This window comes from Vipera berus (genome assembly GCF_964194415.1).
Source record: "Vipera berus genome assembly, chromosome: W".
NCBI lineage: Eukaryota > Metazoa > Chordata > Lepidosauria > Squamata > Viperidae > Vipera > Vipera berus.
In genome coordinates, this window is record NC_138210.1 from 68363258 (window position 1) to 68389771 (window position 26514).

The 26514-nt window shown below is 45.3% G+C and overlaps 1 protein-coding gene across 1 annotated transcript in view; it reads left to right on the top strand.

The window, feature by feature from the left end:
- Window positions 1-26514, top strand: part of LOC308676034 (phosphoribosylformylglycinamidine synthase-like) — a 76289-nt gene that overhangs the window by 30538 nt on the left and 19237 nt on the right. The window contains exons 17-28 of the mRNA XM_081341740.1: window positions 5410-5541; window positions 6366-6596; window positions 7805-7985; window positions 8127-8210; window positions 14218-14373; window positions 15614-15733; window positions 17608-17753; window positions 19325-19535; window positions 20511-20602; window positions 22719-22833; window positions 24690-24848; window positions 24953-25105. Of these exons, the coding sequence (XP_081197866.1) occupies window positions 5410-5541; window positions 6366-6596; window positions 7805-7985; window positions 8127-8210; window positions 14218-14373; window positions 15614-15733; window positions 17608-17753; window positions 19325-19535; window positions 20511-20602; window positions 22719-22833; window positions 24690-24848; window positions 24953-25105 (1780 nt within the window). The remainder of the gene's footprint in view (window positions 1-5409; window positions 5542-6365; window positions 6597-7804; window positions 7986-8126; window positions 8211-14217; window positions 14374-15613; window positions 15734-17607; window positions 17754-19324; window positions 19536-20510; window positions 20603-22718; window positions 22834-24689; window positions 24849-24952; window positions 25106-26514) is intronic.

The window sequence follows — 26514 nt, forward strand, 5'->3', positions numbered from 1 at the left end:
GCACCCACTGAGAATGCCCTCCCCCTGGGGGCCACCAGCCGACATTCCTTGAGCGGTGGCACCCTGAGGAGGCCCTCTCTGTGGGAGCGCACAGGACGGTGGGGTGCTGACATTGGCAGAAGGTGCTCCCGTAGGTAGTCCGGACCCATGCCATGTAGGGCTTTGTAAGTCATTGTTAGCACCTTGAACTTCACACGGAAGGCAACTGGAAGCCAGTGCAGTGCACGGAGGAGAGGTGTGGTATGGGAGTATCGGGAGGCTCCCAAGAGTGTCCGTGCCGCTGCACTTTGCACCAGTTGAAGCTTCCGAGTGGATCTCAAGGGCAGCCCCAAGTAGAGAGCGTTACAGTAGTCTAGGCGAGAGGTCACAAGAGCATGGGTGACTGTACGTAAGGCATCCAGGTCCAGATAAGGCCGTAATTGGCGAACTAGTCGAACCCGGGAGAAGGCCCCCTTGGTCACAGCTCCTATGTGATCTTCCAGGGAGAGCTGCGAGTCAAGGAGGACACCCAGGTTGCGGGCCCTATCAACAGGGGGTAGTAACTTGTCCCCGATGTTAAGGGATGGGATGTTCTGAGTATCCTGGCTTGCCGGTACGTACAGCCATTCAGTCTTGTCCGGGTTCAGTTGAAGCCTGTTCCTCCCCATCCATTCCCGGACCGCTTTCAGGCAGCGAGACATCACGTCGAGGGCATCACTGATGTTGTTTGGAGTTGAGATGAAAAGCTGGGTGTCATCAGCATACTGATGGTACCCTACTCCAAAGCTGCGAATGATCTCGCCCAGCGGTTTCATGTAGATGTTGAACAGGAGAGGCGAGAGGACCGACCCCTGAGGGACTCCGCAAGCGAGAGGCCTCGGGGTCGACCTCTGTCCCCCTGCCAACACCGACTGCGAGCGACCCTGGAGAAAGGAGGAGAACCAACGCAGAACCGTGCCTCCCACTCCCAGTCCCCTGAGGCGTCGCAGCAAGATACCATGGTCGATGGTATCGAAAGCCGCCGAGAGGTCTAATAAGACTAGGACAGAGGAATGGCCCCTGTCCCGGGCTCTCCAGAGATCATTTATCAGAGCGACCAATGCTGTCTCCGTGCTGTAGCCCGGCCTGAAGCCCGATTGGTACGGGTCTAGATAAACCGCTTCATCCAGGATCTGAGGGAGTTGGTGCGCCACCACGCTCTCAACAACCTTCGCAAGGAAGCGAAGATTGGAGACTGGACGAAAGTTATTCAATGAGGATGGGTCCAAGGTGGGCTTCTTGAGGAGAGGCCTCACCACCGCCTCCTTCAAGGCGGTGGGGAAGTGACCCTCCCTCAGAGAAGCGGAGATGACCGCCAGGAACCAGCCTCGTGTCCCCTCTCGAGCTGCATATGCCAGCCAGGAAGGGCACGGGTCCAGTAAGCATGTGGAGGAGCTCAACCTCCTCATAATCCTGTCCACTTCCTTAGGAGTCACAGGATCAAATTCCTCCCAGATGACGTCGACAAGACTGTCCATGCCTTGTTCTTCCAACTCAGCCCAGTTGGAGTCCAGGCCGTTTCGGATCCGAGCAATTTTATCCAGCAGATACTGACCGAATTCCTCGGCTCGACCCTGCAAGGGTTCCTCCCTCACCTCTTGGTTCAGTAGGGAGCGAGTCACCCTGAACAAGGCAGCCGGGCGATTATCTGCGGACGCGATGAGGGTGGAAAAGTAGTTGGATTTTGCCACCCTTATCGCAGCGAGATAAGACCTGGTGAGGATTCTTAATCGCAATCGGTCGGATTCGGATCGACTGGATCTCCAACGGCTCTCTAGGCCCCGTCTCCGACGCTTCATTTCCCGGAGCTCCGCGGTGAACCATGGGGCTCGCTGGGATCTGCACCGGGTCAGAGGCCGCAAGGGTACAACTCGGTCCAGAGCCTCCGTGGCTGCCTTCTCCCAGGCTTCCACTAAGGCATCCGCCGAGCTGTGAGCAGGGAGTGCATGTGCGTCCCCAAGCGCTGCCTGGAACCTATCAGGGTCCATTAGGCGCCTAGGGCGGTACCATCTGGTTGGCACCGCGCACCCACGGCGGGGGGTGGCAAAGGGGAAGTCTAGCCGCACGAGGTGATGATCGGTCCATGACAGGGGCATAATAGTCGTGGCACCCCCACCGATATCATCGCGCCACCGTCCAGATAAGAACACCAAGTCTGGGGTGTGGCCTCTCTCATGAGTCGGTCCAGAAATTATTTGCGACAGGTCCATGGCCGCCATGGAAGCCATGAACTCCCGAGCCAGATCGGACGATCCTCCCAAGGACGGTAGGTTAAAGTCGCCCAAGACCATGAGTCTTGGGAATTCAACCACCAACCCTGAGAGGACATCGAGTAGCTCGGGCAGGGCTGCCGCTGCACGATTAGGTGGTAGGTATGCCAGCAGCAGGCCCAACTGCGCCCCCGGGCCGTATCTCAGTAGGAGAGACTCACACCCGACCATCTGAGGGACGGTGATCTCTCGCGGGCTAAGGGATTCCCTGATGATAACTGCCACTCCCCCGCCCCTCCCATGGGCCCGAGGCTGGTGCAGCACCTGGAAACCTGGCGGGCAGAGGTCAACCAGAGGGACACCACCCTCTTGGCCCAGCCAGGTTTCCGTGATGCAAGCCAGGTCCGCGTGCTCGCTCTCCACTAGGTCACGAACAAGGTGTGCCTTGTTAGCTACGGACCTGGCATTCAGGTAGACCAGCCTTAGCATGGGAGGCTGCACACCTTCGCTCCCGGGACCTCCGGGGAAGTACAGAGGGTCGGAGCGTCTCACCGCTTGTACAGAGCGGAGATGACACTCCCGGTGACGATACGGCCCTCTGTTTGTGCACCTTCTGCCGTTCCCCACCATCCTGGGAATAGGATGTTCGTCAGTACGCCATCGGTTATTGTCGGCGACTGGTCCTCGTTTCTCACCATGGCGAATGGTCGTAAGCCTGGCCTGCGTTATGGCACCCGGAAGGTCTGCCTTCCCCGAGCAGCCATACTCTTTTCCCGCCCCCCTCCCTAACCCGACAAAAAACTTAACAAGAAACTTAACCAGGGGCCTCTTGTTGGTCTTGTGATGGAGGCCCCTGACCCTGCCTGGCCATCTCTCAGAGGCCCAATGGTCGGGCCCGTCATCGAGGTATGATGAGTTGAAGGCAGGACGAACCCAGGAGAGGGGGGAACTCCTGAGGGCGAGTAGATCTATGCAAGAATATTGAAGCCGCATAGGGAGCATTGGGGAGCATTGGGAAGGCGGTCCCCTGGGTGGAGCATTAGAAGGAGGGTGTAGTCGGGTAGGTGGGTATCTGGACCGTCACCCAGCCACTGCCACTTGGTTGGGTGAACCCCAGAAGCAGTCCACTCCCCATCCTCTCACGATGGATTGTGATTCTGCTTCTGGGGGTGGTCCAGGACCCACTCTGGGTGAAGCATACCCCATAGAGCTCTCACCTCTATGGGGCTGCAGGTGTAGGACAGGCCACTCTGCCACCGTGGCTTGCACCCAGGCCCATCATGTCCTGTGGGGCGAGGGAGGGCAGGGGGGTTCGGAGCTGGAGGAGGCCAGATGTTGATGGCCTCGGTGGTCTAGCCGCCGTCATCTCCAACGGTCAGCTGCATCCTGGCGTCTTTAGGGGTGTTGATCGGCACGGAGATCGCCACGCCGCATCTAGTGGTGCTGCCGTCGGGGGGTTTTCGGTGAGATTGGGTGACCGGGGCCTGGAGAAGTTCAGCGCCGCTATCAAGGCTCCTCGGTGGTGGTCGATCGGGTCCGCATAGCCGGTCTGCGGCACCTCCTTGATCCCAGGGAGATGCCGCCGTTGTTCAGGAGCAGGCCAGGAGGTCGAAGCAGGGCAACGACCCCGGCCCCGCTCAGGGCGGTTGCTGCGGCTGTCTCTTCCGCCGCCTAGCTGATCCATTTGATCCGCGGGGTCTTTCCTGATCATCCCTGGCGTCGCTGTTGGCCAGGGAGGCATAATAGGGAGCCGAGGGTGGAGGCACCGGCCCCACTCTGGATGGCTGCAGCAGTTGCAGCGGCTCGGGGGCGGGTTAGAGGCGCCCCATCGCCACTGCCCCCGCCGGTCTTCGGGCCCGTGGGGAGATGACAGGTTAGGGCCCCGCGGGGTACTCGCCGTCGCCGCTGCCGACGATGCTGCCGCCTCCGCTACCCAGCTGGTCCGCAGCGCCTCCGTTGGTCGCTTGGGGACGCCGCCGGAGGAGTCGAACAGGTGCGGGGGTTGGGGCAGGGCAGAGATGTTGCCGCCGTCGCCCGGGAGCCGGTCAGGGGGCCGGGGCAGAGCAGAGCCTCCGGCCCCCCCTGGATGGCTGTGATGGTTGTCGTGGACCAGGGGCGGGCTTGGAGAGGCCCTGCCGCCACCGATACCGTCGCTGCCGGCTCCCTGAATAGGCGAACAGCTGATCCGCAGAGAAGTCGCAGTCGCCAGGGAGCTGATCAGGAGCCGATCAGGGGGCCGGGGCAGAGCAGAGCCTCCGGCCCCTCCTGGATGCCTGCCACAGGCATCCCACAGCAAGGGGCGGGGGGGGGGAAGCAGAGATGGTTAAATTGATTGCTTTATCGAAAGAAGATGTTGTTGTTGTTAGCTGTAAAGTCGTGTCCGACCCATCATGACCCCATGGACAACGTTCCTCCAGGCCTTCCTGTCCTCTACCATCTTCTGGAGTCCATTTAGGCTCACGCCTACTGCTTCAGTGACTCCATCCAGCCACCTCATTCTCTGTCGTCCCATTCTTCTCTTACCCTCAACCTTTCCCAGCATTAGGCTCTTCTCCAGTGAGTCCTTCCTTCTCATTAGGTGGCCAGAGTATTTGAGTTTTAGCTTCAGGATCTGGCCTTCTAAAGAGCAGTCAGGGTTGATCTCCTCTAGGACTGACCGGTTGGATCGCCTTGCAGTCCAAGGGACTCGCAGGAGTCTTCTCCAGCACCATAGGTCAAAGGCCTCGATTCTTTGGCGCTCAGCCTTTCTTATGGTCCAGCTTTCACTGCCATACATTGCAAAACTTGGGTTGAAGAAGATAATCTGCCTAATTTTGTTTCTATTTGCAAATTGCTCCTGGATTTTGTGCTTGTGATGGGAAAAAAAAGGAACTTTGATTCTAGTTTTGCTGATTAGATAGGTTCCTTATTATAGAAATGCTGTGTAAAAGTAAAAAGTTGAGGCGGTAATCTTGTTATCTTCTACTGTGCTAAAAAAAGTTGATTTTTTTTCTTTCCCCCCTTTTACCTCACAAGTTTTCTTCTTCCCTTTTTCCTTCCCCTAATTTCCCATTATTGTTTTATTTTCCTTGGATATCCTGATAAACTAATAAAATTGGTAAACTTAAAAAAAAAAGAACAGAGCAGAATATTTCAACAGTCTTAATAATATTATGTTTTTTATTCTCCCCCCCCCACCCAGGAATTTGTTTTGAACCGCATAAACCGAGCCCTTCGCCCTCTAGATCTTCCTAAGGTCCTGAACGTGCTGGACGCCCTTCAACTGGTTCTGAAGCTCCCGGCAGTGGCTAGTAAACGTTACCTAACAAATAAGGTAACTTTCTGGATCAGACTGGGCTTTCTTCGGTTGGGTTGCCTCTACAGACCCTGTTGTGATTCAGGGTCAGCCTGTGGGTTCGGCAGTTGGGTCGGATGATTCAGAAGAGGAGGAGGGGGGTGTTGGAGAGCCTGCAGAGGACAGCCCTGAGGCTTCGCAGAGCCCTCAGCCAGGCCCCTCTCATCTGGTCACTACGCAGACCCAGCTGTGTGAGCCTGACAGCGTGGTTGAAGATGACCCACAGCTGGCCCTGTTCAAGGACGCCCGAAGCAGGAGGCAGTCAATCAGGAGTAAACAGAGGAAGGCAATGGGGCACCTCGGAAGAAGGCAGAGAGAAGCCACGCCTTGAACTGTTTAAAAGGGGAATGTGTGGGAGGGCTGGTTTGCTGAAGGCAACCGTTTGAATAGCTCCTGTTTCATGGTTCGTGTTTTGTTTTTCTCTGTTTGCTCTGTTTTGTGTCAATAAATTTGGCAGGCTTAGTTCCAGCCTCTTGCCTTTTTGTAAAGGGGTTGTCCCTGCCTTTTCTGCAGGGCCGGTAGTAGGCTGGTACAGAACAGACCCTTTGTGTAGCTTTAAGAGCTCTGCCTTCTTTTGAGATACTTTTCCAACTTCCCAGGGTAGCCTATAGCCTTGGGATTTCCTTGTGGTCTCCAGTCCACAGACCACCAACTCTATATCTGCTTAGTTGTTTTTTTTAATCACCCAGGAACCTGCTATGACACCTAGATACGGAAAAGATTTAGATATTGATTTTTTTTTCCTGCTGATTTAATGCCATCTCTCCCTCTTTTTTTTCCTGTTTCCTGTTTCCCTGCCATAGGTTGATCGTTCGGTGACGGGGCTGGTGGCCCAGCAACAGTGTGTCGGTCCCCTCCACACACCCCTGGCGGATGTAGCCGTGGTGGCCCTTTCCCCCTTTGAAACGGTGGGAGGAGCCACTGCTCTTGGGGAGCAGCCAATCAAAGGGCTTATAAATCCTTCAGCTGGCGCCCGATTGGCTGTAGGAGAAGCCCTCACCAATCTGGTCTTTGCTCGTGTCACCGATCTGAAGGTAAGCCCCGCCTTCTTCAGTCTTTGCAAATGTGTGCCCATCCCCACCCCCGCTTGTCTTCCAGTTTGTCAGGGACTCAGGGAGGGGCCAAGGGAGGAAGTGACATCACATGCAGCATGACATCATCTTACGTGGCATCATGCAATGATGTCATTCTGACGTGTTCCAGATGTCTGTAGCTCCATTGATGTCAAGTTGCTTAAGATAACCATGCTGGCTGATTAAGGGAAAGAAAGAAAAAAAAATCCTTAAATTGAAAGAACTCAAAAATCCAGAACTGATCGATTTCTATATTTAGGATCCACCAAAATTTCACAACGCAATGGGAAGGTTTTTCCGTTCTCCAGAAATCTTCCTTAGGAATAAAAAAACCCAGCTAAATACTTCAGTGCTGATATATGTATTGTGGTTTAAAAATGAAGACTGAAATAATTAGTTTATGCGGCGTGCTCCATTATGAGAAAAAAAAGAGGTTTCTAGATCAAAAGAAAGGACTGAAGCTTTACTTCTGCAGTAATTATAATTTAATGATTTCGATAATTGCACAGCAATATCCAAGTTGGGAGGTGCTATCGCCATGCCATAATTTTTCATGGATGCTCAGTTATTAACATTGGAATTTTTTCCAGTTTGCAATAAGGAAGAGGACTCATAGGCAGACTCACTTACTATAGCACGGAGGAGTAAAACATGTCATGTCTACAGCAGATAGATAATATTCAGAAGAGACTTATAATAATCGCTCTCAATAAAAGGAATTTTTTGCTTTCTGGTCTAATTTAGTGGAGCAGAGAATGCTCCAATTAAGGCATAAGAAATCATCTCCTTGCTGGTGAGTAAAATGTCACTTTCCCATGGGTGCAAATATATTTTCACTTGTTTAGTATTTTCTCTCCTCTTTTTTCTCAATGCCATGTGCTTTCCGGCTGTTCTCCTGGTTTGCAAATTCTCTTTTTCTTTGTGAGCCTTGGGTTAATCTCTGCACCGGAGTCACTAGTACAACTAAGCAATTTGCGTATCTCAGTGCAGATTGTGAAGTGCAAGTATATTTCCCCTTGTTCAGCGTTTTCTCTTCTCTTTTGTCTGAATGCCGTGTTCATCCTGGCTGTTCTCCTGGTTTACAAATTCTCCTTTCCTTCGTGAGCCTCGGGTTATTCTCTGCACCGCAGTCATCAGTGCAACCAAGCAATTTGCTTGTCTCCATGCAGGATGTGAAGTGCAGCGGCAACTGGATGTGGCCAGCCAAGCTCCCGGGCGAGGGGGCGGCCCTGGCCGAAGCCTGCAGCGCCATGTGCTCCGTCATGGGAGAGCTGGGTGTGGCGGTGGATGGCGGGAAGGATTCGCTCAGCATGGCAGCCCGGGTTGGCACAGAAACAGTCAAGGCACCTGGTGAGGCTTGGGGCATCGTGAGCTAAGGCTGGCCCCATAGCTCTCCATCTCTGGGTTTCTGGTTGTGAGGTTATTCAACTTCATGGGTGGGTTTTTCCTTCTCATTCTTTGTTTTCATGATTGCATTCTTTGTTGCGCCAGGAACCCTGGTCATCTCAGCTTATGCTGTCTGTCCTGATATCACAGCCACCGTCACCCCCGACCTCAAATGCCCTGATGGGAAAGGTAAAGTGAAGAATATTGAGAATGTCAAACATAGTTATTTGAAGATAATCAATGTGATGAATTAAGAACTTTGATAGATATTTTGCTGTGATATTCTATCAGTTCTAACTTGAAGACTTCCTTCCTTCCCTCCTTCATTTCTTTTTTTTTTTTAATTGAAAAGTTTTAACATACAGTTTATCTTTAACAATCCCCCCTCCCCCTCCCTTCTCCCTCCCCCCCTACCTCTCCCCCCTCCCCCCCTCCCCCGACTTCCCAGAGCTAAATACAAGGTATATATAAAAAAAACAATCATAAACAACCATATACTAACAACCATAACCTCTAAAATCCATCACTCTCTAGCTTATATAGGATAAGACAAACCTTAGTAATATTAAATATGTATAGAAAAACTAAGATAGAAAAAAAAAAGAAGGAAGACTTATTCAAATGCTACATGAAACTTCTTGACCCTATACTTATTCTGGATAAACTCAATCCATTTTCTCCATTCCATAATGTAACGTTCTTGCGAGTGATCTTTCAAATAAGCCGAGATCTTCGCCATTTCTGCCAGGTCGGAGACCTTTAAAGTCCACTCTTCTATAGTCGGCAGTTCCTCTTTCTTCCAATACTGACCTATCAAGAGTCTTGCTGCCGTAATTAAATTCAACATCAGCTTAGTGTCCACAACCGTAGCATCCATGATTATTCCCAACAAGAAGAGTTGCGGACAAAACTTTATCCTTTGCTTAAAAAGCTTCTGCATATTCCACCAAATTTTTATCCAAAAAGCCTTAATCTTTTTACAAGTCCACCATACATGAAAATATGTTGCATCTTCATCTCCACATCTCCAGCATTTTGGCTGATAGTTCGGATACATACTTGCAAGCTTTTTAGGATCTAGATGCCATCTATAAAACATTTTATAAAAGTTCTCTCTTAAATTTTGAGCTTGTGTAAATTTTACGTTCCTCACCCAAATCTTTTCCCACGTGTCCATTGTAATAACTTCCTGGATATTTTGGGCCCATTTTATCATACAATCCTTAACAAGTTCTGTTTCTGAATCAATCTCTATCAGCGCAAGATATATCCGTTTAATATGTGCTGGTCCCTGATTTCTAATTTGCTTTATCAAATTTTCATCAGTCATTGTGAAACCATTTTTCTGATCTTCTTTCCACCTGGCCCGTAGCTGAGTATATTGAAACCAATTCTGAACAATCTTTTCGTCTCGCAAGAAACTATATGGCTTTAAACACCAATCATTTCTTTCCAAGCTTAGGATCTCCTTATACGTAGCCACATCATGTTTGAAACCAGCATGTATATTTTCTATTGCGTGTTTTGGAATTGCCCACAGTGGTATCTTACAATCTAACTTGTGTCTGTACTTCTTCCAAACTCTCAGCAATGCCTGTCTTAAAATATGCACTCTAAACACATTATCTACCTTCTTGTCATACAACAAATGTATGCATGCCAGCCAAACAGCAAGTCGTGGCCCTCAAGATTTAATAATCTCTCTTGTGTCAGATTAATCCAATCACTTATACCTGATAACGCAGCAGCTTCATAATATAATTTAAAATTAGGCATCTTGAGACCACCTCTTTCACGAGTATCCTGCATAATCTTAAGTTTAACTCGTGGCCTTTTCCCTGCCCAGACAAATTTATTGATACCTCTCTGCCATTCCTCCAGATTAGAGTCTTTCTTAAGAACCGGTATCATTTGAAATAAAAATAAAAATTTAGGCAGGACATTCATTTTTACTGCTGCGATTCGCCCCAACAAAGACAATTGCAGTTTTTCCCAACTCTCCATTTCTTTTTGGATTTTTCCCCATAATTTTTCATAGTTATTTTTATATAATTTTGTATTGGAGGGTGACAAAAACACCCCCAAATATTTAACCCTTTTGACAATCTCAAATCCAGTTAACCCTTCCAAAAGGGCCTTTTGCGATGCTGTCATGTTTTTAGCCAAAATTTTAGTTTTTTGTACATTAACTTTAAATCCAGAAACCTTCCCATATTGCATTATTATCTCCATCAGGTCCACAACAGAGCTCTCCGGCTGGGTCACTGTAACAACCAGATCGTCTGCGAACGCTCTCAATCTATAATCCTGATCTCTAATCTGTATACCCTTAATTCTTTCCGAATTTCGTATTTTTACCAATAATATCTCCAATGTTAACACAAATAACAAGGGTGATAACGGACACCCTTGCCTTGTGCCCTTCTCAATATTACATACTTCTGTCAGGCTATTGTTAACTATTATTCGGGCTGTTTGTTTTTGATATATTGCCCTAATTGGTTGCAAAAATTTATCCCCAAAATTCATTTTATCTAAAACTTTCATCAAAAATTGCCAATTCAATTGATCAAAAGCTTTTTCAGCGTCTAAGAAAATTAGCGCCGCAGGGATCTGGTTGTTCCTTTCCAAAAATTCCAACACATCTACTATATGCCTCACATTATTTTTCATTTGCCTACCACTAATAAACCCAGTTTGATCCCCATGAATCACCCGTTGCAGAACCCTCATCAATCTGTTAGCCAACACCTTAGCAAATATCTTATAGTCTGTATTTAATAGTGATATCGGTCTATAGTTTTTTACTTGAGTAGCATCTTGATCTTCCTTCGGAATCAGAGAAATAAAGGCAGTTCTCCAAGATGGGGGCACCTTTCCCCCTCTCTGGATTGTCTGGAACAATTCCTTTAACGGTTTAACCATCTCTAATTGTAAATTTTTGTAGTAGGCCGCAGTCAAACCATCTGTACCTGGCGCTTTGTCAGCCTTCAACTCGTTAATTACTGTAAATATTTCTTCTTCTGTAATCAGTTGATTAATCTCCTCTTTTTGTAGTTGTGTAAGCACCGGGATGCTAGCATTCTCCAAATATTCATCAATGTCTTTTTCATTAATCTTCTCCTTAGCATATAATTTAGAATAAAAATCCACAAAGGCTTCCTTAATAAAATCCTGTTGAAACACCATTTTTCCCTTGTGTTCAATTTTATCTATATTAGAAGCCCTCTGCTTTTTCCTTAGTCTATAAGCTAGCCATCTACCTGGCTTATTAGCATTGCAAAAAGTATTATGCCTAGCAAACCTCAAATTGGTTGCCACTTGATCAGCCATTAATTTATCAAATTGTCCTCTTAATAGCTTAATAGCCTCCTTAGTCTTCACATCCAATGGGTTCAAAATCAAAACATTCTCTTTTTCCTTAATTTCATTCTCCAATTCTTTCCTTCTAGCTTCCAGAGTACGTCTATGTTTATTGTTCATATATATCAACACTCCTCTCATATAGGCCTTGCTAGCATCCCAGACCATATCCATAGAAGTATCCTTATTCATATTAAGTTCAAAAAAATCCTTCATTCGCTGTTTACACTCTTCAACATTTTTCTGGTTTCTAAACAAATTCTCATTTACGCGCCACGAGCGCCTATCTCTGTTATCCTTATTAATCTCTAACCATACTGGGCTATGGTCAGAAATAGCTCTTGCACAAATCTTCACCTTCTTAATCCTAGAAAAAAAATCATTAGTCAGCAAAATAAAGTCAATCCTAGAAAAAGATTGATGTCTGTCAGAAAAAAAGGTATAATCCTTTTCATACGGGTGTATGTCACGCCAAATATCTCGCAATTCCAAATCATCCTTCATTTCAAAAAAAGACTTAGGCAATCTGGCATGACACGGAATACGCTTAAAAAAACCAGCCTTGTCCATCTGTACGTCCAATACACCATTCCAATCCCCCATAAAGATAAACGATTTGTAGTCCAACTGGGTAAGCTTTGTATGAAGTAAGCTAAAAAAGTCAGCCTGTTGTTGTTGTTGATTAGGGGCATACAGTCCAACTAAAAGCGTTTTTTTACCTTCTAGCAACAAGTCTGTCATTACGTATCTTCCATGCTTGTCTGCTTCAATTAAGTCCGCTGTTATGGCACTTTTAACATAAACAACCACTCCATTTTTCTTATTCATTGCAGAGGCAACAAATTGCGTACCCAGTCTTGAGTTCAATAAAAGCTTTTGGTCCATAGCCCTAATATGCGTTTCTTGCAAACATATAACATCAGTCTTAAATTGTTTTAAATATAAAAAAACTTTCTTTCTCTTCTGAGGCGAATTCAATCCATTAACATTCCAAGTCAAAAATTTAGTCGCCATTCTTATCGCCCCGAAGCTTTTGGAGCACCTCGCCAATGGCCCTGCCGTCTTTAGGCCGCGCTCCTCCCACTGCCTCGCTGTAAGTGCGCTTTGAAAATTCCAAAAACTTCTGCTGGTCTTGTTCTTTTATTTGTTTTGCTCTTTTTAAAGCAGCACGCGTCACCCTCTGCTCTCCAGCGTCAGCCAACGAAATTACAGCTTGATCCCCTCCTGCTCCATTCTCCTCTGTCTGTCCATCTTCAACCTCTTGAGGTTTGCCTTCTCCAGATCCCTTTGCTGCTTCCAGAAGTGATAGTGGGGTTGCTTTTAAAACATTATTATAAAATTCACGCGCCTGTGCCACAGTGACCAGACGGTATCTTTTACCTTCATGCATTACCACCAACCCTACTGGAATCTCCCATCTGAACCTTATGTCACATTGTTTAAGTTCCTGCACCAGAAATGCAAAGTCCTTTCTTCTCCTTAAAATCTTTGGAGGAATTTCCTTTAAGACCAAAACTTCTTGGTCAGCAACCACTACTTTAGTATCATAGGCAGCTTGAATAACTTCATCTCTAATTTCTCTTTTTGTAAAATAAACCACCACATCTCTAGGTAACTTCCTCTGTCTGGCAATCCATGAGTTTACACGAAAAACTTTATCCATACATGCCTTTATTTCAGATGCTGGCTGACCCAATACTGCTTCCAGGGCTTCAGAAATCAGCTGCTTTAAATCTTCTTTAATATTTTCTTTTAAGACCCTAATTCTAATACCTCCTTCATTTCTTTCTTTCTTGATCCTTCTTTCCTTCCTCCCTCCTCTCTGATACTTCCTTCCCTTTTTTTCTTTCTTCTTTCTTTCTTTCTTTCTTTCTTTCTTTCTTTCTTTCTTTCTTTCTTTCTTTCTTTCTTTCTTTCTTTCTTTCTTTCTTTCTCTTTCTTTCTTTCTTTCTTTCTTTCTTTCTTTCTTTCTTTCTTTCTTTCTCTCTTTCTCTCTCTTTCTCTCTTCCTTCCTTCCTTCCCTCCCTCCTTCCTTCCTTCCTTCTCTCTGATACTTCCTTCTCTTTGTCTTCCTTCCTTCCTTCCTTCCTTCCTTTCTTCCCTCCCTCCCTCCCTCCCTCCCTCCCTCCCTTCCTTCCTTCCTTCCTTCCCTTCCTCATATAAATCCAATATATATATATAAATGATAATAGATGGGCTAAAAATTTTCAGACCTGTGATTTTAGGGGCTTTGGGGAATAAAAGGCTCCTTAAGATCTACCAAAAACTAGGGGAAATTACAGAATTTTTTTAAAAAACAGAGTTTTTCTTCCTTAAATCCTCCCACATCCTCTTCCATAAACATATGTGTGAGAATTTCCACTCTGTTTCTCCTAGCGAGCTCTGGGGGGATAGAACTAGAATAGCTTGCAGGCTGTTCACTCGTGTTGTTCACTCCTATCCAAGCATTCGTGATGAGAACCTGCAGAGCTAATTAAGAAAAAAAATGATTTCACAGCTGGGGCGTTGACGTGGATCCCTGGCGCATAAATGTACAGAGAGCATTCTTTTTTCAACCTCTGCAACTTTTAAGGCGTATGGACTTCAACTCCCAGAATTCTTCAGCTAACCTGCTGGCTGGGGAATTCTGGGAGTTGAAGTCCACGCATCGTGAAATTACGGAGGTTGAGAAACACTGGTGCAGAGAGAAGATAAAACAGAGATGTTTTGTTTTTATTTGTTTCTGTGTTGATTAGACTTGAATGCCGTCCACCGTGCCTAGTTGGTGACCCTGGGCCACTTCGCGAATGTTGCTGTTTCACAAATTTCTTCCTCTCACCTTGGTGTTTTGTAGGGGCCTTGCTTCATGTGGCTGTGAGTCCTGACAAGCATCGTCTCGGGGGTAGCGCACTGGCCCAGTGCTTTTCCCAACTGGGAGATGTTTCCCCAGACCTGGATGACCCTGCCACCCTTGTTTCCTGTTTCCAAGTTACTCAGCATCTGTTACGAGGTCAGCATCTTTCTCTTCTCTTTCTAACCTTCTCTTTTTGTAACATCCTGCTGGACAAAAGAGGTCTCTGCCTTTCGGGGCGTATGAGGTTGGTCTTCATGAAGACCTTTCCTTGGGTCTTCCCCATTCCGTGCAAGAGAAAAGTTAGCCTATTATAAGCTGGGTAAATGGGATAAATTTACATATATCTGCATGTTTTGGATGCTTGATTTTGCCTTGGTTAGGAGCAAAGAGTAAGAAGATGTGAAGGGCATTGCATTCGATTTTTCAGTTCTTCCACTGGCTTTGCTCACGCAGATTCATATGGTCTAGACCAGGGGTAGGCAACCTCGGCTCTTTTATGACTCGTGGACTTCAACTCCCAGAATTCCTGAGCCAGCATGGCTCAGCATGGAAACCTCTCCATTTCTCCTCAGCATAGCTGACTCAGGAATTCTGGGAGTTGAAGTCCATGAGTCATAAAAGAGCCGAGGTTGCCTACCCCTGGTCTAGAACAGCAGTCCCCAACCTTTCGGGCATCAGGGATTGGTTTTGTGGAGAGAGTTTTTGCCATGGACTGGAGGGGTGTGTGGTTTCATGTGTTGCCTGCATCCCGCGGATGGAGCTTCGCTTGTTTACATGGCCCAGTTTCTGGCCTGTCATGGACCGGTGCCGGTCCATGGACCAGAGGTTGAGGACCCCCTGGTCAAGAAACATCATTCTTAAAAATGAAAATAAAACCTGCAACTCCAAGAATGGTGGATAAGGCTGCCCCAGTAATGAAACTATGGGATGACCACATGCAGGACTATGTTTTTGCCCTACAAAAGAATAACAGATCTAGAAGGGACCTTGGAGGTCATTTAGTCCAGCCCCCTGCTCAAGCAGGAATCTCTATACCATTTCAGAAAAACAGCCGTCCAATCTTTTCTTAAAAACCTACAGTGTTGGAGCACCCACAACTTCTGGCGGCAAGTTGTTCTACTGATGAATTGTTCTAAGCGTCAGGAAATTTCTCCTCAGTTCTAGGTTGCTTCTCTCCTTGATTAATTTCCATCCGTTGCTTCTTGTCCTGCCCTCAGGTGCTTTGGAGAATAGCTTGACCCCCTCTTCTTTGTGGCAGCCCCTGAGATATTGGAACACTGCTATCATGTCAAACCTAATCTTGCCTCCCTTTGATTCCCTTCTTTAAGTGAGTTGTATTCCAATGTAAGCAAAAAAAATGTCCCATCAAGACTTTGGATGTTCTTTCCTCCCACAGATTCTCTTCTTTCCTCTGGGCATGATGTGAGCGATGGGGGTCTCCTGACTTGTTTGTTGGAGATGGCCATTGCTGGGAATTGTGGTGCCCACATCGAACTTGGGGCACCAGGGGTCCAAGGTGAGTAAACTGAGACGACAGTGGGCATACATGGACCAAGAGGTTTGTGGAAAGGACAAATAGGGTCAGACCTATTGAATGCATGGTGTTAGAGAACAGCAGTCAGGATAAATAAAGGTAGTTCTCGACTTACGACGAATGGAAAAAACGGTTGTTAAGCAGTGTGGTCATTAAGTGAGGCATCATGTGACTGCACTTGATTTTATAATAATAGCTATAGCAGTAGCAGTTAGACTTATATATCACTTCATAACCTTTTATAAAAAGGTAAAGGTAAAAGTTCCCCCGCACATGCATGCTAGTCATTGCCGACTCTAGGGGCCGGTGCTCATCTCCGTTTCAAAGCCGAAGAGCCAGCGCTTGTCCGAGGACATCTCTGTGGTCATGTGGCTGGCATGACTAGACGCCAAAGGCGCACGGAACGCTGTTACCTTCCTACCATAGTGGTCCCTATTTTTCTACTTGCATTTTGACGTGCTTTCGAACTGCTAGGTTGGCAGAAGCTGGGACGAGTAACAGGCGCTCACTGTTACGCAGCACTCGGGATTTGACCCGCCAAACTGCCAACCATCTGATTGACAAGCTCAGCATCCTAACCCACTGAGCCACCGCGTCCCTAATCTTTTATAGCACTCTCTAACTCAGTGTCAGCATGTTGTCCCCAACAATCTGGGCTCTCGTTTTGCCGACCTTAGAAGGCTGAGTCAACTTTGATCCGGTTAGGATCAAACTCCAGGCTGTGGACAGAGTTAGCCTGCAATGCTGCATTCTAACCATTGTGCCGTTTTATGACCTCTTTTGCCGCAGTCATTAAGCAAATCCCCCCCGTTTGTTAAGTGAGACGTCACATAATCATGATTTGCGACCTTCCCTGTTCGCTTCCCCGTTGACTTTGCTTGTTGGAAACCACCTGGGCAGGTCGTAAAAAGAGGACTCTTGGACACTCACTCAACCATTGTAAATACGACCTGGTTGCCAAGCGCTTGGATCGTGATCACACGAACACGGGGAGGCTATGATGGTCGTAAGTGGCTATAAGTCACTTTTTTCAGCCCCTTCGTAATTTTGAATGGTTGCTGAACGAATTGTCATAAATCAAGGACCATCTGTATAAGGAAGTCCTGAGCATTGATCCACCTACTTGAAACTCTTGTAGATATTTTGAAGGGCTGATCAGAACAAGGAAAATTGATAGATAACCTTTAGATAGATAGATGATAGATAGAAAGATAAGTAAGATAGATTAGATAAGATATGATACGATAAGATAGATAGAGATAGATAGATAACCTTTATTGTCATTTTTTTACTGTGAGCACATTGGCACACATTAAAAATGAAATTTAGTTGCTTGCTCTCAAAGTATACATAAACACACATTTAAACATGCTATGTACAACATAAGTATAGACCTACACCCTTAGCTATAAGTAACACATATATATTAATCACTAATTAATTACTAACTAATAATTAATTAATATTGGGCCCAAAATTTATGTCGCTAAGTGAGACATTGGTTACGTGAGGTTTGTCCCGTCTTACGACCTTTCTTGCTACGGTTGTTAAGAGAATCATCTGAAGTGTTAAGTTAGTAACACGGTTGTTAAGTGAATCTGGCTTCCCCATTGACTTTGCTTGTGAGAAGTTTGCAAAAGGGGGTCACATGATCCCGGGGCATTGCAACCGTCACAAATATCAATCGCTTGCCAAATGTTTGAATTTTGAACACATGGCCATGGAGATACTGCCACGATCATGTGAAAAATGGGTCGCAAGTCCCTTTTTTCAGCGCTGTTGTAACTTTGAACGGTCACTAAAAGAGGGGGAGGAAATGTTTCCCATTATATTTTTGTTTTTCTTCTTTATCTTAGCTTTGGATGTGCTTTTCGCGGAAGAACTCGGATTGGTGTTGGAAGTGCCCCGGGCTGCGGCAGCTGACGTCTGTGGCCGGTACAGGGAAGCGGGCGTGCGTTGTGTGCCTGTTGGCTACTCGGGTCCTCGTGGTCCCAATGCCATGGTAAATGCAGAGATTATTACGTGGAAAAAAGAACTGGGAGTTATGGTATTAAAGTAGTGAAGATAGCCATCAGAGATGGAATAGACCAGAAGAGCATGCTGGCTAGTCTCCAAGAAGTTCCAGATCCCCAAACTCCAAATTGGGTACAAGATCAATTCTACCTTCTTTTATGAGTCCTCTTTGCCTGTTTTGGGCATTTTTTGGTCATTGGTTGACCTGTTCAATTTTTTTGTCTCTCAGATTGGTTGGGTTTTGGGGGTTTTTTTTTTGCAGACGTTTCCTTACCAAAGTAGGTAACACCATCAGGGCTGGTAGGGAGTGGGGTTTCCTCTCACTCCGCTCATATTTACTGTTAACTTGTTTGGCATTTCCTGGATTGGAGTAGATACTCAGCTGCAGTTCCAGTCAAGGAGTCGACAATATCCCGATGGAGGAAACGTGGGGGTTGGACTAGAAGACCTCCAAGGTCCCTTCCAACTCTCTTCTGTTATTCCAAACCCTTGAACTATATGTTAAATGATTTCTCCCTTTTCTCAGGATCTTCTCGCCTTGGGGAGATCTACTTAGTTAGTTATGCAGAAATAAACAGATCTACCATTTTAGGGGACTGGATTAGGGGACCGGAGGCTAAACCATATGAAGAACGGTTGCAGGAACTGGGCATGGCTAGTCTAGTGAAGAGAAAGACCAGGGGTGACATGATAGCAGTGTTCCAATATTTGAGGGGCTGTCAAAGAGAGGAGGGGGGTGGGGTCAACCTATTTTCCAAAGCACCTGAAGGCCAGACAAGGAAAAACGGATGGAAACTAATGAAGGAGAGATTCAACCTAGAAATAAGGAGAAATTCCTATTCCTATTCTATTCCATTTTGTTCTGTTCTATTCCGTTCCATTCTATTCTATTCCTATTCTACTCTAAATTCTATTCTATTCTATATTCTATTCTATTCTATTCTATTCTATTCCTATTCTATTCTATTCTATTCTATTCTATTCTATTCTATTCTATTCTATTCTATTCTATTCTATTCTATTCTATTCTATTCTATCTCATTCTAAATTCTATTCTATTCTATTCTATTCTATTCTATTCCATTCCATTCCATTCCATTCCATTCCATTCCATTCCACTCCACTCCACTCCACTCCACTCCATTCCATTCTACTCTAAATTCTATTCTATTCTATTCCATTCCATTCCTATTCTACTCTAAATTCTATTCTATTCTGTTCTGTTCTGTTCTGTTCTGTTCTGTTCTGTTCTGTTCTACTCTACTCTACTCTACTCTACTCCACTCTAAATTCTATTCTATTCTATTCTATTCTATTCTATTCTATTCTATTCTATTCTATTCTATTCTATTCTATTCTATTCTATTCTATTCTATTCTATTCTATTCTATTCTATTCTATTCTATTCTATTCTATTCCTTTTCCAGCTTGGATCCTATTTTAGCAGAGGCACATTGGGCTAAGAACTTTGCTGTGATTTATAGCCAACCTTATACCCCAACTGGGCCTTCAGCTGCTCTGCTGCCATGATCGGTGTTTCTCATACGTGTCTATTTTCAGGTCCAGGTCACTGTGAACGGACAGCAAGTGCTGGCGGAGAAAGTCTCAACCTTGAGGAGCTGGTGGGAGGCCACAAGCTTCCAGCTGGAAAGGCTGCAGGCCAATCCAGACTGTGTGGCTCAAGAAGAGGCGGGCTTGGCCAAGCGGACAGAACCCAACTTCACCCTGACCTTTAACCCTCAGGAAGAACTTCCTCTTCTTCAGGAAATGGGTATGAAATGGACCGGTCTCAAGAGGCGAGCCGGCAAGAGGGACTACTGTAACTTAACTCCCCAAGATCTTGGTTTCATACCAAGAAACAGAAAAAATGGATATAGATATAGTCCTTGGCTTACGCCCACAATTGAGCGCGACATTTCTGTTGCTAAACAAGACAAGCGGACTTTGCCTCAGTTTACGATTATTATTTTTTGGCCACAGTTGTTAAGTGACTCATTTGGTCAATCAGCGAATCTGGTTCCCCACCACTGACTTGGCTTGACCACGAAAGTCAGTCCGATGGTGATCACGTGGCCCTGGGACAGTCTCTAATTATACATATCTCTCATAAATAGATATCAAAAATATCTGTCGTAAATAGATCAATATCTATCATAAATAAATCACTATCATAAATACGGGCCAGTTGCCAAGTGCCCAAATTTTGGCCACATGACCATGAGAATGTGCAACGGTCATAAGGATGAAAACCAGTCGCCGGACATTGTTTTCGGCGCCGTTGTAACTTGGAATGGTCACTAAACGAACGTTTGAAAGTCAAGCTAAGCAAGACGATTGCCAAGTGATTTTTGTCGCTTTCTTGCCACAGTTGTTAAATGAGTCACTGCAGTTGTCAAGTTAGCAAAACGGTTGTTAAGTGAATCCGGCTTCCCCATTGACTTCGCTTGTCAGAAGGTCGCAAAGCGGGATCCCTCCATGATCCCAGGACACTGTAACCGTCATAAATACAAGAGTCTGAACTTTGATCATGTGACGGTGGTGATGTTGCAACGGTCGGAAGTGGGGGGAAACGGTCATCGGTCGTTTTTTTTCCCCACTGCCGTTGTAACTCAGAACGGTCACAATGAATGGTTATAATTCGAGGACTACCTATAATCTTGCCAAGGGAAAAAAAAGACGAACTTGCATGGTTGATGCAGTGCAGAACCGGCCTTTTGTTTTTTTCCTCCCCTCCCCCCCCCACCAGCCTTGCCTGCTCCCCGTGTGGCGGTCCTTCGCGAAGAAGGGAGCAATGGAGACCGTGAAATGGTGGCCGCGTTTCTTATGGCTGGATTCCAGGTCAGTTTGTCCAAACGGAAGTTGCAAAAATCCGGGGGTGGGGGTGGGTGGGATTGAGAGATAATGAGGGGGAAATCTTTGTTCTTTGAAGCTTCCGCCGAGTTGACTTCTGGGCTGCTTTTCCTCCTCCAGAAATGTCACTCAATAGGATCTGTGAGGACTTGTTACTCTCTGAGCTTCAGGAAAGGAGAGGTTTAAAATCAGAGAGCACCAAGGAACGCCACAGTTCAAGCCTGAGCTACAGATAATTCTCTCCTATCAGTATCAATTGGATTGAAATGATCTAGCTGTCCTAGAAGGACCTCAAGAGCTGTCGATTGGCACCTCCGTGTCTGTGGAGATTCTCAGTCATCCAGGCCATGGTTGTCCCAAAGGTGCTTTTTTTGAAAAAGGCAACTGGACTTTGTTTCTTTAGAATAGAATGGAATGGAATGAACAGGGATTGGAGTAGAATAGAATGGAATAGAATAAAATAGAATAGAATAGGGAATTTAGGATAGGATAGGATAGGATAGGATAGGATCTTAATTGAAATAAGAATAGAGTAGAGTAGAGTAGAGTAGAGTAGAGTAGAGTAGAGTAGAATAGAATAGAATAGAATAGAATAGAATAGAATAGAATAGAATAGAATAGAATAGAATAGAATAGAATAGAATAGAATAGAATAGGGAATTTAAGATAGGATAGAATAGAGTAGAATAGAATCTTAATTGAAATAAGAATAGAGTAGAATAGAATAGAATAGAATAGAATAGGGAATTTAGGATAGAATAGAATAGAATAAAATAGAATAGAATAGAATAGGGAATTTAGGATAGGATAGAATAGAGTAGAATAGAATCTTAATTGAAATAAGAATAGAGTAGAATAGAATAGAATAGGGAATTTAGGATAGAATAGAATAGAATAGAATAGAATAGAATAGAATAGAATAGAATAGAATAGAATAGAATAGAATAGAATAGAATAGAATAGAATAGAATAGAATAGAATAGGGAATTTAGGATAGGATAGAATAGAGTAGAATAGAATCTTAATTGAAATAAGAATAGAGTAGAATAGAATAGAATAGGGAATTTAGGATAGAATAGAATAGAATAGAATAGGGAATTTAGGATAGGATAGAATAGAATAGAGTAGAATAGAATCTTAATTGAAATAAGAATAGAGTAGAATAGAATAGAATAGGGAATTTAGGATAGGATAGAATAGAATAGAATAGAATAGAATAGAATAGGGAATTTAGGATAGGATAGAATAGAATAGAATAGAATAGAATAGGGAATTTAGGATAGGATAGGATAGGATAGGATAGAATAGAATAGAATAGAATAGAATCTTAATTGAAATAAGAATAGAGTAGAATAGTATAGAATAGAATAGAATAGAATAGAATAGAATAGAATAGAATAGAATAGAATAGAATAGAATAGAATAGAATAGAATAGAATAGAATAGAATAGGGAATTTAGGATAGGATAGGATAGGATAGAATAGAATAGAATAGAATAGAATAGAATAGAATAGAATAGAATAGAATAGAATAGAATAGAATAGAATAGAATAGAATAGGACCTTGGAGGTCTTCTAGTGCAACTGCCCTTATACCATTTGGCTGTCCAGTCTCTTCTTAAAAACTTCCAGTGTTGGAGCATTCACAACTTCTGGAGGCGGGTTGTTCCACTGGTTAATTGTTCCAACTGTCAAGAAATCTCTTCGTTCTAGGTTGCTTCTCTCCTTGGTTAGCTTCCATCCATTGCTTCTGGTCCTGCCCTCAGGACAAGAAGAGGTTTCGCTTTTGGTTAGCTTCCATCCATTGCTTCTGGTCCTGCCCTCAGGACAAGAAGAGGTTTCGCTTCTCATCCAAGAAGCTTTTGAAGATCTGAAGAAGCTTCTTGGATGAGAAGCAAAAGGTCTTCAAGGAAAAAGAAAGTCCACTTGCCTTTAAAAACAAAAACAAAAAACACACCTCTGGGATTGGGCATCTCCAGCTGGCCAAGAGCTGCAGATTTCTGACAGCAAATTGTTATCTAAAATCCTTCTCACTGACTATCTGGGTCCTCCCTTAAGAGCCTCCGATGTATTCTATTCTCCATTTGGGGGATTGTCCCTACAGGTTTGGGACCTGACCATGCAAGATCTGTGCTCAGGCAAGATGACCTTAGATACCTTCCGTGGCTTGGTGTTTGTTGGAGGCTTCAGTTATGCAGACGTTCTAGGCTCTGCCAAAGGTGGGTCCTTTTTCCCCTCTAGCAGGAATGGGAAATTATCAACTTGGTTGCACTGGGGTAGCGCTGTGATAAATATTGCAAATGAAAGTGGGCCCTGCTGGGTTTCTTCTCTATCTATCTGTCCCATAGGACAGGGGTCCCCAACCTGTGGGCCATGGCTCGCTACCGGTCCGTGGCCTATTCGCAACTGGTCACTTAAGTCAGGGCTTTTCAACCAGGGGTACGGGTACCACCTGTGGTATGTTGGCACCTGGCAGGTGGTACACGATCATTCTAGCAAAGTGGTAGCAGGGGAGGGGAATGAGCTGAACCGGTGGCAGCACCGCACAAGCCTGAGCGAGAGACGGCTGGAGCTGCAGGGCTGTCAGGACTCAGCGGAAGCACCAGGATCAGCGTCTCTTCAGGGCTGTCAAGGCTCAGTGGAAGCGCCAGCTGGAGCTCGGTGTTGATCCTGGCGTTTCTGAGCCCAGAAGAAGCACCAATGAGCTGGAATGTTGCAACATCTCCAGGGTCTTGTGATTTACATTCAGATGCTTGGCAACTGATTTATATTTATGATAATCACAGTGTCCCAGGGTCATGTGAAGCGACCAAAACCTGCTGCAACCACCCAGCAGAGGGGGGGGGGAGAATAAAAACCAAACACCCCCCACCCCACCCCCGCTGCCAATCCTCAACAGAAATGCTCACAACTATGAAAGCGAACTGTTCTAAGTCGAGGACTACCTGTACTTCATCACTTTTTTCCTTTTTTGGGGGGGGGGTCATCACATTTTTGACACCTTGCTAGGCAACTGGTAGTACTCGGATGTTGCCATATCCTAAAAGTGGTACAATGGGTGAAAAGGTTAAAAAGCCCTGACTTAAGTCGCTGGCTAGCGCGCACACATTTGTGGGTGCTCGCGGCCCCATTCGCGTGAGCGTCGCAGGCGGTTGTGGCCTCACTCACACGAGCATCATGGGTGCTCTTGGCCCCACCCGAGTGAGCAACTGGTGTTCGTGTGTGCGCACATACCTGCCCCTCCCACACAACCATCCCCTCTTTCCTCCCGCCAATCCAAAAAGGTTGGAGAACTCTGCCGTAGGAGAACTATCTTCAGCTTGAAGAGGTGGACTTCAGCTCTCAGAATTCTGAGTAATCACTTTACGACCCACAATGGACCAGTAGGAATAGCCTTGAGGAACCAGGGGAAGAGATGAGGCCTAGGAGAGAATCAGATAAGAGAGTCAGGAGCCTTCGGTGGCTTAAAGGCCAGAAGAAGCTGAGGAAGGACCCACCTTAATGGATCAATCTGTTAAAGTGGTGGTGGGAAGTTTCTCCTTTCAGACTTGCAACGTTCTGCCAATGTAGCCTTAACAATAAAGTAATAAACGTGATAAAATTATCAAAGATGGAGTATTCCAAGATGGAGAGGATAGTACGTGTCAGTACAGGAGGTGGGGGATGGGTTCTCCTGGAGCCAGCCAGCCCCATGCTTGTGTGGGCCCCGGTATCCCCCACGCAAGGCTACACAGCCAAGTTTGGACCCCTTTGCGGAAGGGCAAGAGACTGGGGGCTTTCCTCACCTCTGCGGGGCAAGATGTTCCGCAGCGCAGGGGTGGTGGCAGAGGAGGACCTTTTCCTTGACCCCACCAGTTAAAATTCTTTTGATTGACAGGGTCCGTAAGCACGCCTTCCTTGCCTGAACAAGTGGGATGGGCTGATGTGATAGGGTGAAGTAGGTAATCTGGCCCTGAAGCGCACACATCTGGAGGACATCTGATGGAGGATGAGCTTGCAGGTGTTTGGGGCGACACCTCTTGGTGTTAGAGGCAAAGCCACTCTTAAGTTCTGACTTCACTGTCTCTGATTACAGGCTGGGCAGCTTCGGTGACCTTTAACCCCACAGCCCGGGCCCAGTTCCAAGCGTTCCACCAGCGTAAAGACACGTTCAGCTTGGGTGTCTGCAACGGCTGCCAGCTCATGGCGCTGCTGGGTTGGGTAGGAGCCGAGACCTCCGAAGCCAAAAACCTTGGTAAGCCAGCTCACCCTTCCCGACATTCCCTTGCTCCCAGCATCTCTACGTCAGAGATACGTGAGAAAGGCTCCTTTCAATCTCTTTGTCTTTGTCTTCCCTAGATGGGTCCATTCAACCCGGATTGCTGCTGAGTCCCAATAACTCTGGCCGGTTTGAGTCGCGTTTTGTGAATTTGGGGATTGAGGAAAGTCCAGCCCTGATGCTGCGAGGCATGGCAGGATGTACTCTGGGCATCTGGGTAGCCCACGGAGAAGGTAATTGAAATACAGAGTACAGGGAACATCCTCCCTTTTTTAATTTCCCCCCCAGGCCTGAATAGAATAGAATAGAATAGAATAGAATAGAATAGAATAGAATAGAATAGAATAGAATAGAATAGAATAGAATAGAATAGAATAGAATAGAATAGAATAGAATAGAATAGAATAGAATAGAATAGAATAGAATAGAATCTTAACTGAAATAAGAGTAGAATAGAATAGAATAGAATAGAATAGAATAGAATCTTAATTAAAATAAGAATAGAGTAGAATAGAATAGAATAGAATCTTAATTGAAATAAGAATAGAATAGAGTAGAATAGAATAGAATAGAATCTTAACTGAAATAAAAATACAGTAGAGTAGAATAGAATAGAATAGAATCTTAATTGAAATAAGTAGAGTAGAGTAGAATAGAATAGAATAGAATCTTAACTGAAATAAGAGTAGAGTAGAATAGAATAGAATAGAATAGAATAGAATAGAATAGAATAGAATAGAATAGAATAGAATAGAATAGAATAGAATAGAATAGAATAGAATAGAATAGAATAATAGAATAGAATAGAATAATAAATTTTACTTTAAATGTATGGCCTAAAAATTTGGAACAGAATAGAATAGAACAAAATAGAACAATAACTTTATTGTCACTTTAAATGTACACTAATCAGCATACCTTAAAATGAGATTCCGTTACATACAGCTCTTAAAGGGTAACCACTTCCAATATACACTGCATAAACATGACAAAAATACATAAATAAAATAAATTATGCATATACCCACATATGTGGCCCAGAGAAACAACACAGTCTAGAGTTTGGATGTATACATGTATAGGGCGAGTAAAACAAATATTGCGAATTTACCAGACAAATGGCATAAGGAACAAAGCTATTACAGAATCTGGTAGTCCTGCTATAAATACTTCGAAACCTCCTCCCAGAGGGGAGCAACACGACCGTGAAGTAGGTGTGTGGGGGGTCTCTAACAATGCTTCGAGCTCTAAGCACATATAAGCGCTTATCAGCAGTGTCCTGAATAACTGGAAGTGTTCTTCCTATAACTCTCTACATGGACCTTCTATCTGAGGCAGTTCAATAAACGATGTCTAATTTTACAACTTTTTCACCCTCGCCGTGCTGGTTAAAAAAATCACTGCAGCTATTAAGTGAACTAGGTAGTTGTTAAGTGAGTCACACAGCTGTTAAGCAAGTCCAGCTTCTATTCATTTTGCTTGTCGGAAGGCGGCTAGGAAGATGGCGAATGACCCCTGGGCAATGCAACTGTCTTAAATGTACGCCAGTTGCCAAATGCCCTGATTTTGATCACATGACAGTAGGGGGAATATTGCAACGGTCATAAGTGTGAGGAGTGGTCATAAGTCACTTTTTTCCAGT